The following is a 14777-nucleotide window of genomic DNA, read 5'->3' on the forward strand; positions in this document are numbered from 1 at the left end:
AATCATGCATCAAATACTCATGTCATAGGGTTAAGTATAAGTAATGGTTATCTCATGAAGGTCTATTGGTTTTAACAGTTGTAAAAGTTTGCACCCCTCTCCCCTCTCAAGTTTCATGTGAGATCCTAGCCTGTATGGTCACCCTCTCTCGGGACCATTTTTTTAAAATGCCAATGATGTATAATGCAGTATTGTTACTGGTGGTACAAGGGGAGTCATAGCAATCAGCGGTCTGTCCTGTATTTCATATAAAATTGACATGATAGCAACCCTTGCTGCAATGGCAAGTGCCATGGTAATGACACACATCCCACTTCCTGATTGGCTGTCGCTGTTGGAATTTGCTATTCTAGCAAGAGTTGCTATCCTAACATCGTTTATGAAATGGGGCCCTGGGGTATACCAATGCCACATACAGTGTCTTTATATGCAGCAACATTGTGGTATTTGTACTCTTGAATATGATTTTTTTTTAGTTTTATTTTGTTAGTTTTTCTGTGAAAAGTGTACTCTCATATGTTTCAGTGAATAAGAAGTGATACCCAACTTTGCCTACTCCCTCTTATCACCGTTGAGGCAATATTTTGAGCGACAATGATCATTATGGTAGCGGGCCTTCATTTCTTGGAGACATTAGAAGTTACTGCCCTCCCAAAGATGTCTTTTTGACTCATGCAGTATTTTGTAGTAATATTTTGCAATATCCTCCCAAGTGCTCATCTGTGCCATGTCAACAAGAAAAGAGGGCCCTATTGAGAAAGTATGCAGTTCCAATTACTTTATTTATTGTGATCTTACAGTATAAATAGTTAATGAAGAAAAAAAAAATAACTAAGCAAAACCTTTGACAAAGCCGAGGAGCTGACGGATTATAGCAGTCCAGAGTGTGGGTTGTATGTCTTATATTGTCATTTTTGTTTTATGTTGCAGTAACAAGTCCAGAACTTTGTAGTTCTTCCTTCTTTTTTTCCCCCGGGGGAGTTAATCCAAGAGATTATCTCTGGGCATGTCACATTCGACTTTGTGCTAGAAACTCTATTACTGTGCCATATTTTTACATTCTTGATGGTAAAACCTCACAAAGCACATATTTGGTCACTCCTTTGTAGTCGAATACCATTTTGATTTTACACTTGATGCTTACCTTTCCCCTACCCCTGGCACTTCGCCCATTTCATTTTTAAAGTCAGCAATTACATAAATATTGTGACATTTGCTAATATATTTTTCCCCCTCTCTTAACTCCTGGTATGCTACATATAATTACCTACCAATTAGATGATTTTCTGTGATCTTAGTCAAGACAAGTGTTGTTAAAACAGGGTTTGGTGTACTGGTATTTTTTCTTGATACAATGTACTGGAAACAGAGCGTATTAGCAGTGTGTATGCCAACTTTCACTGTGACCAAGAGAAAATGTGTAGAAATCAAAGGTAGGCGACTTTAATGGATAGTGTTCAGACTTGTACACACTTTTCCTTTACCACCAGATTTTGAAATCTCTGTGCAACATTCCTTACCACATGCTCTTATCTAGAATTCAAAATCAAACAAAGTGAAGAACAGCAAAATGAACTGATAAACCAGTCCCAAGCACAAACTGGAACATCTTTTGATAGACGTTGATTGACCGGATACGCGTGCCCTGGGTGTCTCAGAGACCATTCGTGGTACGCTACAGCAGTTTTTGGCAAAAATACAATTAGACGAAGCGTATGTTGAAGTGGTATTGCAGCACTTCTGTATGTGTCTTAGAAAGGATTTGTTTAGGGTATCCATATATGTCAGTAAGAGATAGAATATTGTCTTGAGCAGTGAGTTGTCAGTCCTATTTGAGACTATGAATTTAAAAGATAAAAAAAAGAAATAAAGACTGAATATCTCAGTTCGTTTGTTGTGGTGTGGCTGTGTTTGTTGGTTTGAAAGATTTTCTCAATAGTGATGGAAATTCATGAGTGCACACAATACTGTTGGTAGCTAGCAGTAATTGGTATGCTTACCCTTTCATGCAAGTGTAGAGATGACATGGAACAAATTCACTGCAATACTCAAGGCCTGAGTTTGGCTAAATAATACCCAACACATAACCCCATTTCATAAAAGATGTTTGGATAGCAACTCTTGCTGGAGTGGCAACTTCCCCTAGCAACAGCCAATCAGGAAGCTGGATTCTTGTCATTACCATGACAATTGCCATTCCAACAAGAGTTGCTACCATATCAACTTTTTATGAAATGGGGCCCAGATGTCAACTTTTACACCTCTTGAAAAGATTCAAAGAAATAAAACACATGAAAATATAGCTAGCAAATCACATGTAATGCTTTATCTAAAAGAATACTGGTAATAAAAAAAGGCAAAATGAGTACAGCCATGGAAAGAATTACATGACGGGAACAAATATGACCACGAAAGTCACGAAAAAATGCAGTATCAAATTTGCATGGAATGGAAGTAAGGTGATTAAAAATTATCTGCATTTCAGCTCTACCTCGGCTTAAGGTGTCAAAGTTTGACATCAACAGAATTTTTTCCTTCTCATGTTCAACACAGATCGACAATAGTTCCATCCCTTTCATAGAATAGATGCTACCAAGGTACTTCATACACAGCACTACCTTGAAACCAGAAACATTCACAGCACGAGACTTTTGCAATTGCCACTGCCATTCAAATGCACTGTGTAGACTAACACTTATTTGAGTATTTTACTTTTGTAATTTTTGGCTCCTCATGATATTCGTGCAAGTTTGATGCATGCCAAAATTTCTGGTTTCACGACATTCCAAAACTATATTTGAAGGATACTTGTTCAGTTTTACACTATGGACAGGATAAAAACATGTAAATCATGACACAGTACATGCAAGTTTCTAAGGTAATTTGGCAAATATTTAAAATGCATTTATAAGCTCGGTATAAATTTACATGAAAATCATATTGATGATGAATGCCGGTAAAAGGCATTGCGCAAACTACAGACGGTATATAAATGCAGTAATTTACTGTGGGCATTTTTTTTTTTTTTCTGTGACATTTATGATACTGACTTGATGTAAATAGAAAACTGCTGCACTTAAACAGGTACAGTATTTTTGACACAATTCATGTTTCACTGCAAAGCCAAGAATGTTCCCCACTAGTACATGACATGCAGACGAAATGTGGTAGTTTATTTCAGACTAGAAGATCTAGGCATCATCTCGGACAATTACCATAGTATCAGTCAGTGACCAGAATTTCTCAGCCAATCAAAACCATGGATTTTACTGAAGTTGACTGACGACTTGTCAGGGCTGACAACTTTCATGAAACGGTGCCCTGATCTATCACTTTTGACTCTCCAGGGACTAAATGACATGAAGAATGATTTAGATACCCGATCTATGAAGGGTCATTACTTGGCATCTTACAGTTTACAAGGACCACTGCAGAGACTGACAAGAAAGGTTGGAAGATCTCTGAAATATGTGACCGGCGACAACGGTTTCAGGCAAAAGTCGGAATTTTGAAAATTCATTTTTTCACTGAATCACATTGCCCATTTCCTAAGCTTTGCATTGATATAAAATACTTGTATTCTCCGGCACCATAAGTGGGCATAGAAAGAGAAATAAAATGCACTTTTTAAGTTGTTAGCCTGACAAAATTGTGAGAAAACAGGCTTTGAAGATTCACCTCTTTCTCAAAGACAATGTCCGAGCGGCGATGCGAGGGGAGAATCAACCATCCGTACGATGGTGCCAATCGATGTTAAGCCCCGCCTCTAGCAACCACATCGCCTTCTGATTGGCTCACTGAGAGTCAAATTTCCCGGGCACCTTCCTCGGAGCTCAGCGTATGGAGCCGAAAAACAATGCGTTTCGCTCGGGTTTGTTTACCAGTACGTCTTTCAAGATGGCGAATACGATAATTGCACGTATGGTGTACATGTACAGGTACATGTGTATGGTGCACGCATTACGCAACAGCATCCACACGCCATGACTGTGTGCATGTAACAAGAGCGGTGGCGAATCCACACATTTACAAATCGTGTTTTCATTGTGGTTGTTTTGTGGTTTGTTTTGCTTTTACAAAAAATGCATATGTTGCTTTGTTCGGTGGTGCTAATTAAATTAAAACAGACAAACAAACAAACAAACAAACACGTCCCGTTAGTTTTGGTGCGATCTTGACGTGTAGTATTTGAATATAGTTGGTCACATGTGACCGCGGCTCCTTTCCTCTCATCTACCTTCCATTGAGTCAGTCTGCTGTCATAATTTTTACTACAAGTAGAAGTTGACAAATCTGAGAATAATCAGTTTTCTTTTCACACGATTATGTCATGCTACATGATTTTTGTTTCACTTCCGTTGTTGAACAATGCGGTAGAATAGTTTGGATAGAAAGCCAAACAAGGAGCACGCACTACAGAGCGAGCGTACACTGTATGTAAACCACTATAGCAAGAACAATGGAGCATGTAATCGTGCACGCGTGGACAAAGCATTCCCTAAACGCTGCAACTGGTGTCTCCGAAAGCCGAATTATGTAAATGTATGCGACGCACCAGCCAATCGCATGCGAGACCCTGCGCCGTAGCAACACTGGGGATATTGGCGCGGCGTTCGAAAGAAGCTCGAAACTGACGAGTGCGATCCAACATAGGGTGTTTAAAATTCCATTTTCGATAGGAAAAACTTAGTCTTATGCTATGAAATTTAGTGTAGATGTAGAAAACATATCAAAGATTCGATTTCTGCAAAAAACCTAAATCGACCAAAATAATGGTCAAAATCTTTGTACCCCGCCTAGGAGGGAACTTGCTCTTGCGACTTTTGCCTGAAACCGTTGTCGCGGGTCACATATATTACTCTGGTAATGGTCTCTGATTGTTTGATTACTGAGGCAAGAAAAGCTCCACTGACTCGAGAAAAGTTCTACTGACCTCTTTGACCTGAGAGGTCACAGTAACACAACACCATTCATATCCTTTGTTTGCATTACAGCCACTACATAGCTACATTACAGCTGACAAGCTTGTGTGTGCTCCTATGCCTGCAGCAAAGACTGGTAGTGCTCTCACAATATTTAGTATTGTTTGGTGTATAAAACGACTACTTCACCATGCAGAGCAACAGTGCAAATCCTTCGACCAACATTGATTTGAACTAACATGCTATGACCCTCAAGTGTAACTTTCTTATTCTATGTTCCACTCTGATGAAACCTCTACCATTCTCATTTGATTTTTTACTTAATTTATTGAAGCTGACTTTAGTGTGGTGTGGAAGGACACTTTAACCTCTATGAAACAAACATCTGCCAGTTGACTCTGACAAAAAGAGAGGGAAAAACAAAACACAAAATGAGATGAAGAGGAAAAGGGGAACTCATTATGTCTCTGATTTGTGCCTCTTTGGGAGGGGCTGAAAATACGAATCAATGGTCCCACTGCTGTTCCTCCTCTTTGTTTGCAAGAGTCTGCCAACTTTCTTTTCCCCAAAGCTGTCCTTAAGGCTTCGACACTTCTCTCCATCACCCTTCCTCTTCTCACACTGAAGAACCGACTTTGGAGAATCGGAAAATGCAGAGGCAATGTTCTTCTTGACAGAGTTCAGCGCATGTGACGTTGCTCCATTCATTGGAATGTCATCCTTCAGGGGAGATCGTTGATGATGGGGGTTAGGAGTTGTCACCTTCTCCCTGCCCGATTCCTTACTGGGCTTTCTGTGATTAACATTTTCCTGATCCGCCTCTCTATTGTGATTGTTACTCTTACTCACTTTTGAACTTGACATGGAGACTACACTGCTAGATTTGAGATTGGATTTACTTCTATCTTGTGCAGTCTCTGAAATCTGGTGCACCTTCTTGTCACTCAATTTTATCTGAACTGGTGTTGTCTTTGATTTAGGTGTGCATCCACCATTGAAAACTTTTAGTTTCTTGGAGGAGAGCGATGCATTGTCTGTGGAATCCCCCTTCACATATTCACTGACTTTTCTTTTATTGGCGGCCAGTTCCTTTGCATGGCCCTGTCCCGTTGCTATGGAGACCACCGCAGGGCTGTCTTCTGCATTCTCTTGTTTCTGCCTCTTTGGAGAAGACTTGGACAACTGGGGCAAGGCGGGCCGAGATGGTCCTGGTGATGCGGTGGCCCAATCTCTGAGGCTAAACTTCCTCTTCTTGGTGCTACATGGCAATGGGCTCTGGATGGGAGACTGTGGTATTTCCTTGGATGGGGTGGACCTGTTCTTGCTGCTTGAATCACACTGAGCTGTTTGGCCTGGTTGACTCTTCACAACTGCATCTGGATGGTGTTGGAGATATGAGGAAAAGGGAATATTAATTAATCTTAACCCATTGAGGACGCTCTGATTTTGTTACAGCACGCATTTCTCATAGACGCTTCCCCAAGTATACTCAGGACTCGTCCTCAATGGGTTAAATATGTACACTCCGCTTGTGGAGATGTAATAAAGCTAAGTGGGAATAACATCAAACGAGAGCTGTCACTGGAAATATCTGTATTTTCTTTGTCATGAAATTAAATTCATTTTACTTATCTGAACTTATTTATAAAATTATATCACAAAATGTTGCATTTTTAGAATGTATTCAAGACAAAATACAGAAAGAGTACAGAAACTTCCAGTTATCAATGATTCTGAGATGAAGGAAGTAGCTTACCCTGGCCTGCAATGTCTGGCTCCCTCTCACATCTCCTTGCTCTCCCAATAATCTCATTCAGCTGGTCGTCACTGGGTGATTTGTGGTCTCTCAGCTTCCACATTCGAAGGGTGTTATCATCCGAGCAAGTCACGACCTGCATGTATTGCAGATTGAGGGTTATCAATTTAATTCCTGCAAACATCAAATTCTTTGAAGGATAGAGATTTTTTTTTTCTCCACTCTCTACCCAACTGGCCAGTAAATAAGAACATGAGAATATTTCTGTACTCGCATCCATAAAATCATAAACAGGTGGAAGTTCACTGAAAGTGGCCATGTGTGAAAAGTTTCTTGCATGAAAATTTTACAGTACACCTTTGAAGGCACTACATGAAAATACCCGTACCACTGAGGTAAAGTTTCAATGAAAATCACACCCTTTCTTCATTCATATTCTCTATCATTCACATTGGTTATCGGTTTTGAGGGGCAAGATTCAATATCAGAGCTAGAAAGTTGGGGCTAGATGGTAAACATGGTCCCTTTCACATCAATTTAATAACAGCAAAGATACTTCACTACAGGAACCAGTGTGGGGGTGATTTGTTGCCAATTTGAGACTAATTTAATAAATGCGTCTTTCATATCAATTCAATCCAAAAACAAAAACAAAAAAACAAAACACAATACAATAAAACCCCACACTTATCATAACCTCTACCTGCCTTGAAGAAGAAACAAGAGACCCGCAGGTCTAGCGCTCACCTGAGTATCGCAAGTTCACCTTTCACGCAGTCACTAATCTAAATTATTCACAGCTCTACCAAAATTTGACCAGGCATTCTCAAGTAGAAGATGAAAATGTATAATAAAGGCCCAAATTTTGAAAGATTCCTTAATTTGGGGGGATTGGGGCTCCCTGGGGCCCTCTGGTGGGGCATGGTGCCCATTTTGATAAATTGAAATCCTGACCCCCTAGGGATGCTACCTACCAAGTTTGACGAAATTCAATCATGAGGTTTTCAGGAAGAAGATGAAAATGTACAATTCAGACCCCATTTGGACCTCCCCCCCCCCCCCCCCACCCCCAAGAGGGGCACCCCTGGATCTGCTATGAGCAACCTTGAAACTACAGTCATTAATGTACTCACTCATAGTATTATCTTAGCTATATAACTTCTGATTCTAGAGAAGATTTTTATAGATTCCTTCATTTTGGGGCGTTTGGGCCCCCCTGGGGGCCCCCCTGGGTGGGGCATGGTGCCCATTTGAAGAAAATTGAGATCCTAACCCCCTAGGAATGTTACCTGCCAAGTTTGGTGAAAATGGGTCATGGGGTTCTCAAGAAGAAGATGAAAATGTACAATTATTATTATTTAGGCCCTATTAGGACCCCTCCCCAACCCCCCCCCCCCCCCTCCCTGGGTCCCGGGGGGGGGGGGGGGGGGGGCACCCCTGATTCTGCCATGAACAAACTTGAAACTACAGTCATCAATGTACTAACTCATAGTATTAATTTAGCTCTATTACTTCTGGTTCTAGAGAAGAAAATGTTTACAGATTCCTTAATTTTGGGGGGTTTGGGGCCCCCCTGGGGGCCCCCTGGGTGGGGCATGGTGCCCATTTGAAGAAAATTGAGATCCTAACCCCCTAGGGATGTTACCTGCCAAGTTTGGTGAAAATGGGTCATGGGGTTCTCAAGAAGAAGATGAAAATGTACAATTATTATTATTTAGGCCCCATTAGGACCCCTCCCCAACCCCCCCCCCCCCTCCCTGGGTCCCGGGGGGGGGGGGGGGGGGCACCCCTGATTCTGCCATGAACAAACTTGAAACTACAGTCATCAATGTACTAACTCATAGTATTAATTTAGCTCTATTACTTCTGGTTCTAGAGAAGAAAATGTTTACAGATTCCTTAATTTTGGGGGGTTTGGGGCCCCCCTGGGGGCCCCCTGGGTGGGGCATGGTGCCCATTTGAAGAAAATTGAGATCCTAACCCCCTAGGGATGTTACCTGCCAAGTTTGGTGAAAATGGGTCATGGGGTTCTCAAGAAGAAGATGAAAATGTACAATTATTATTATTTAGGCCCCATTAGGACCCCTCCCCAACCCCCCCCCCCTCCCTGGGTCCCGGGGGGGGGGGGGGGGGGGGGGGGCACCCCTGATTCTGCCATGAACAAACTTGAAACTACAGTCATCAATGTACTAACTCATAGTATTAATTTAGCTCTATTACTTCTGGTTCTAGAGAAGAAAATGTTTACAGATTCCTTAATTTTGGGGGGTTTGGGTTTGGGGCATGGTGACCATTTGAAACAAATTGAGTTTCTAACCCCCTAGGGATGCTACCTGCCAAGTTTGGTGAAAATGGGTCATGGGGTTCTTAAGAAGAAGATGAAAATGTACAATTTAGGCCCCATTAGAACCCCTCCCCACCCCCCTCCCCTGGGTCCCAAGGGGGGCACCCCTGATTCTGCCATGGACAAACTTGAAACTACAGTCATCAATGTACGAACTCATAGTATTAACTTAGCTCTATCACTTCTGGTTCTAGAGAAGAAGATTTTTACAGATTCCTTGATTTTGGGGGGTTTGGGCCCCCTGGGGGCCCCCTGGGTGGGGAATGGTGCCCATTTTAACAAATTGAGTTCCTAACCCCCTAGGGATGCTACCTGCCAAGTTTGATGAAAATCGGTCTTGGGGTTTTCAAGAAGAAGATGAAAATGTAAAAAGTTTATGCACGACGCACGACGCACGACGGACAACGCACGACGCACGACGCATGACGGACGCCGGACGAAGGGCGATCGCAATAGCTCACTTGAGCCTTTGGCTCAGGTGAGCTAAAAAGCACAACCTAAAATAAGAAATTCAACAAATTTACAATCTTTTTATTTAGATGCAAAATTTGTGCGATTACTGGAGTTCAGTTTGTTAAGCCATAAAAAGGGTGATCTGCTTAATCGTATAAACATGTGCTCACCTTTGTGAAGTCTCTCTGACACCAAGCCACTGCTGTAACCTCAGCCTCATGACCCACCAGGGTCAATGGTGGACATTCTGGCTCTCCGATCTACACAGAAGCAAACAAATACTGGTATATGAGAGGATTACTTTGCAGCAAACCAGAAAACAAACATGCAACCAAATTAAACACTATTGAAATTGAGCATTCAAATACAAACACTCAGAAGACTATTGGGTGGCCAAAAAGAAAGATATTTGTATGTAATCAAGTAATGTGAACATTGATTTACTTTTCTCCCCTTAGTCCTTAGCTTTGCTGTCAGTGTAACATGTTTAATGTGACATTCATTGACAAAAACATAAAACCAAATTAGGATGAAACACAAGCTCCTAATCTAACAGGGTTGACCAAAAAGAAAATACATCAAAACACAGACAGATCTACTCTCTGGAATCCACAGTATTCTGTCAAGCCAAAGCTTGCCCGATGGCTGGCTAGCATGCAATAACTGCGCCCTCAGAATGTCTACAAGCCATAGAGCATACCTTCCAGATATAGGCGTGGTTGTCACTGGACCCAGACAAAAGGAAGAGGTCATTCGGCGACAGAGCTGCTCGTACAAAGAAGGTGGAGTTCATGTGACCGCTGTACTGACTCAATGGGCTGGAGCATAGCGCTCCTCCAAGATCGTATTCATAGATAACACTGTCTGTGCAGCTTGCAAACAGTCGAGTTCGTGATGAACTGAGGGCCAATGATGAAAAACCTGTGAACAAGTAAAAATTAAAATGTAAAATCAAGAATCAATGAAAATGAAATGGATGGCTGTTAAGTTTCAAAGAAGCATGTAACATATACTAGACTTGGAGCAACATTTTAGATTCATTATAGATCTAATGGACAATTTCTTTCATTCTAATTATTATTATCATCTCCATACTTGCCCACGCTGAAACTTGACAAACAGGAATAAAATTTGCAAAAATATCATTCAACAATCTCCAATACTTCACCATCAACAAAGACCATAAAGATAGAAACATAACATTTGATAGAGCTTTTTCTCTGAAAACACACAAGACCAGTGGGTCTTACGCTCACACGAACATTGTACTTCACCTTCACAGCACTCTACCTGAGGCAAGCTTTTGCATAAATCAATCTAGAGATTTGGGGATTGCTGCAGGCCCCCTGGGCAGCACCCACCTAATTTTGGGTACTTGGGCCTAGCACCAGAGGCCCCCCACCCCCACCCCCTTGGGATATCACCACCATTTGTACAAACTATAATCCCCTCCTGCCACTGATGAGTCCTGCCAAGTTTTGTCAAAATCCAGGCCCCAGTTTTAAAGACGAAAAATCTAAACAAAATATGAAAACTGGCAAATTCTAGTTCTCAAGGAATTGAAAAAAAGAAAAAGTTTACGAACGATGCATGTTGGACACTAGATGGAGAGTGATTGCAATAGCTCACTTGAGCCATTCAGTTCATATGAGCTAAATACTAATATTCTTACTAAACAGGTACAGTTCACAGGTATGCAACAAAACACTGATATACATATGGGCTGTGACGCGAGAAAAAGGCCCTTAGGGCATTAAATACCGAAAATGAGTTTTCACCTCCACATTGTAGAAGGAACTCTGACGCATTTAAATATGCAAACCTTTTTCTGAAATTCCACTCCTAAATGCCCCAATTACGACATTCAAAACAGCATGTTTGGCCCAAATCCTGTCACTTTTTAATGCGTCTATGCATGTGCGCGCAGTTTTCTAGTTGATCTATTTTGCGCGTATTGCTTTGTCAAACTTCCGCGCCGTTTTCTGGCGTTTGTGCGCAGCGGTGCTAAGGGCCCTTTTCTCGCGTCACGGCCCATATAATATCAGGTGGAATCTCAGATGAGCACAACTGTACGAACAAAATACTCGAAACAATGTAGCAAAGTAGCGCATCTAGTACAGAATGAGTGAATTGTTGTATGTATAACATCATAGCATCTTCCTGCCACTGCATCCCAGGCAGAAAATAGAAGTTTAACATGTGAGTCTTACCCCTCTTTCTCTTCCTAGATCCACTGTAAGGGAACTGATGCAATGGAGTCAGGTTGGATGTACCAGACGACTTCATCTTTCTCAGGTCCCACACTTTCACAATGCTTGTAGTTAAAGAAAGATTAATAAAAAAGAGGAGAAAAACATAAATTACTCATCTGCAAAAAAAAAAAAAAGCAGCTTCCTTTTGTATTTCTTTTTAAATTCTCAGTGTTGAGCGTTATCAATATCAGAAAAGCTTACGAGCATAGCTATGACTAGGAGCAGGCTTTGGCTAAACTGAGCATAGATCTTATTTATAAAATTCCTATGAATTGATCATTCCATCCCCATTCATGTTAATTGGGATGAATTATAGGCTATAAAAACATATTTTGAAATAAGGCATAGTTGTAGCAAACTTCATGCAATAAAACATTATGGAGAGAGCATGAAAAGCTAGAGAAACTGTTCAGGACATTGTGAATATGATAACCTCCTCTACCAAATCAAAGTTTACCCATCAGTAATGCAGCACTCTCAAATAAACAGATAAAGGAGAGATGCTCATAGAGGATACAAACACTTGAAATATAAGAAACAAACTGGATGCAGATGAACAGCCACTTGTGATTACACAGCTCACTGCTTGATTATCAAACTTGAGCCGTGAAATTGACAGACTGCAAAGACCTTCATTGCGCATCAACCAGAACTAGAATCTGAACACAGTCAGTATCAGGGTATGAAATGGGGAAGAAAACCTCTCATTTGTCTTACCCATCAGCTGCACCTGCTGACAGGAGGGTGTCCTCCTTTTGAAACAGGACGACGCTAACACTCTGCGAGGAATCGATTGTGGGGAGGTTTGGTGCTAGCTTCCCACGTCGCCGAGGCTGCGACTTCACCTTGTTCTCGTCTGCATGAGCACTTTTGATGACCAACACTGGTTTGTGCTGATTGGCACCTGGTTGTAACAAGAGAAATGCAATAGCAATGAAGTGTGAAGAACTACACCTGCACAGATATTTGAAGTATACCATCCCAATGTCTCAATATCAATCCCAACATTCAATGTCTTGTAGACATGTCGATTAATGTCATAGTACTTACAAATAAATGGTACCTGCAGTCTGAGTGCAATTTCATATCTTCAAACTGAGTCTTCATTGCAGAATACATCAATAACACTAATCAGGAGTGTGGATACGCACACAGGACAAGTTCATTCAAGGCCTGATACAATAATAAGCCCCTTACAGCAGGGGTGCTAGCTATCTTCTTTCTTGTCTTCCATGCTAGAAATGATATCATTAAATTCTCTCTGTCATAATGAACACATGGATAACAAAGTCAACATTCATCTACAAATGAAAAATACTATTGTCCTCAGAAACGAGCGATACTGTGAATATAACACACTATGTGGCATTTTCAATTGTTGCAAATTTTGCAAGTCAGCTGATCTTCCTATAACATGAATGCATTGTTCATCCCATACTAGATAAATTTTGAAAAGGCTAATCCTTGGAAAGTGATACAAACTCCTTTCTCATTCTGTCAACATGGTTCTCATTTGCAAATTAAATAAATCATGAAATGCATTGTGCATAGAGTATGTACCTCCTTTGTTGCGTCTGTCATCCCAAATCATGATGTTGCCATCGCGAGCGCCTGTTGCAAATATGTGGCCATCCCAGGGACGAAAGCTAACCGACTTGAGGCTGCACTTGTGTTGCTGGAATGAGGCTACTTTGGTGGATGTCTTCACATCCCACAGGGCAGCCATCTGGTCACCTGATGCAGTCACCAGACGGGGGTCAGTGGGTGACCATGCAATGTCAAAGATGGCATTGTTGTGGGCTGACCAAACTAACATCAGATAAAATAAAATGAAGAAGGAATAAACAGACAGAGTATGTAACATGTATGTGCTTTGTTCAATCAACATATACCGGTGGTACACACAGAAAACTGCAAACAAATGTGACATTTTGTGTCTTTGCACAAACTGTGCTCTAGGAGCAATGCATAATAGTGCGCATAAAACTATGACTCAAGATTCAAGATTTGAAGTCATCTACTCCAAAAGTATGCAAATTAATCATCTATTTGCCAAAACTTTATGTGTAAGCCATTTTATTTCAATCAAAATCAAAATCATTACAAAGCAATGATGTGCAAGGTATACTCCCTTTTACTATTGGACACAATTCCACATGATTGTTGAATTTAGGATGAAATACATGATACAAATTTTACAGTCTTAAAAACTGTTTTCTTGAAATTCATCTTCTTTATTTCATTTCTAAATTTGAAAGCTGCAAATCATTTGTCAACTTACAAAGCAATTAAAATAGCAAACACACAAAAACAAAAACTTATTTTAGATTCATTTGACAATCCTTTAAAGTTCATTATGAAGAACTAGGGTGCCTGTGGATGAAAGATTATGCACTAATTCTTGCTGTTGCTATCTGTAATGGTTGAGGCTTTTTCAGCACAGCTCTGGCTCATCATGCAGTGTAAATTTGTAACATCAACAGTAATACTGACTGGTAACCTTACTTTTAACTTGTGCGTCCTGTCCAGTGCGGTATGTGTCATAAATGACCACATGTCCATCCTCATCTGCTGCTGCCAAGAGGTGGTCAATCTCAGTCTGTACAGCAAACTCACAGGCAAATGGCGGTATTCCTTCCACAAACTCTGGGCTTGAGAATAGGTACTCATTCTCCTTTCGACATTCCAGCCTTTCAAGGCAATTTTCAAGAGATGACCCTGTTAAGTTTGACCACAAAGAGAGAGAGAGAGAGATTTAGAGAGGGGGGAGAAAAGAAAAGCAGGTGACTAAAATTTTGGCAAATTCACTCTCTCTTCAAAGATAGTTCCAATTCATTTTAAGGACTTATATCATATTTAAGCAGCAGAACATAAGCAGCAAGATGAAAAAAAAAAAAGAAACCAAAAGAAACATAATGGAACGGAAGAGTTAAATCATGGTAGGTGTTTACCTACCACAATTGATTGACCTCATGAAAACTGCATAGTTGGCCATTAGCCTGACCAGATGCCGTGCAAAGCACGGCGTCAGACAGGCGGGGCTTCGCCAT

The 14777-nt window shown here is 40.9% G+C and overlaps 1 protein-coding gene across 1 annotated transcript; it reads right to left on the reverse strand.

The window, feature by feature from the left end:
* Positions 1 to 4856: 4856 nt before the first annotated feature.
* Positions 4857 to 14777, reverse strand: LOC140234210 (denticleless protein homolog B-like). Its single transcript, XM_072314275.1, has 9 exons — positions 14732 to 14777; positions 14233 to 14445; positions 13288 to 13536; positions 12445 to 12631; positions 11686 to 11789; positions 10176 to 10396; positions 9646 to 9735; positions 6679 to 6814; positions 4857 to 6298 (listed from the first exon to the last, which is right to left on the reverse strand). The coding sequence occupies exons 1-9, from the start codon at positions 14775 to 14777 to the stop codon at positions 5382 to 5384; spliced, it is 2163 nt and encodes a 720-aa protein (XP_072170376.1). The 3' UTR covers positions 4857 to 5381.

Source organism: Diadema setosum, chromosome 1 (genome assembly GCF_964275005.1).
Source record: "Diadema setosum chromosome 1, eeDiaSeto1, whole genome shotgun sequence".
In the NCBI taxonomy this organism is placed as follows: Eukaryota; Metazoa; Echinodermata; class Echinoidea; order Diadematoida; family Diadematidae; genus Diadema; species Diadema setosum.

Bases quoted from the DNA above. Each gene is read 5' to 3' on its own strand.
- LOC140234210 (XM_072314275.1), bottom strand. From the start codon at position 14,777: ATGGCGAAGCCCCGCCTGTCTGACGCCGTGCTTTGCACGGCATCTG. The intron at 9,736-10,175 runs GTATGCTCTATG...GCTTCTGTGTAG, and splicing joins ACCACGCCTATATCTGGAAG to ATCGGAGAGCCAGAATGTCC. The intron at 6,815-9,645 runs GTGAGCACATGT...CAATACATGCAG, and splicing joins GTCAGAGAGACTTCACAAAG to GTCGTGACTTGCTCGGATGA.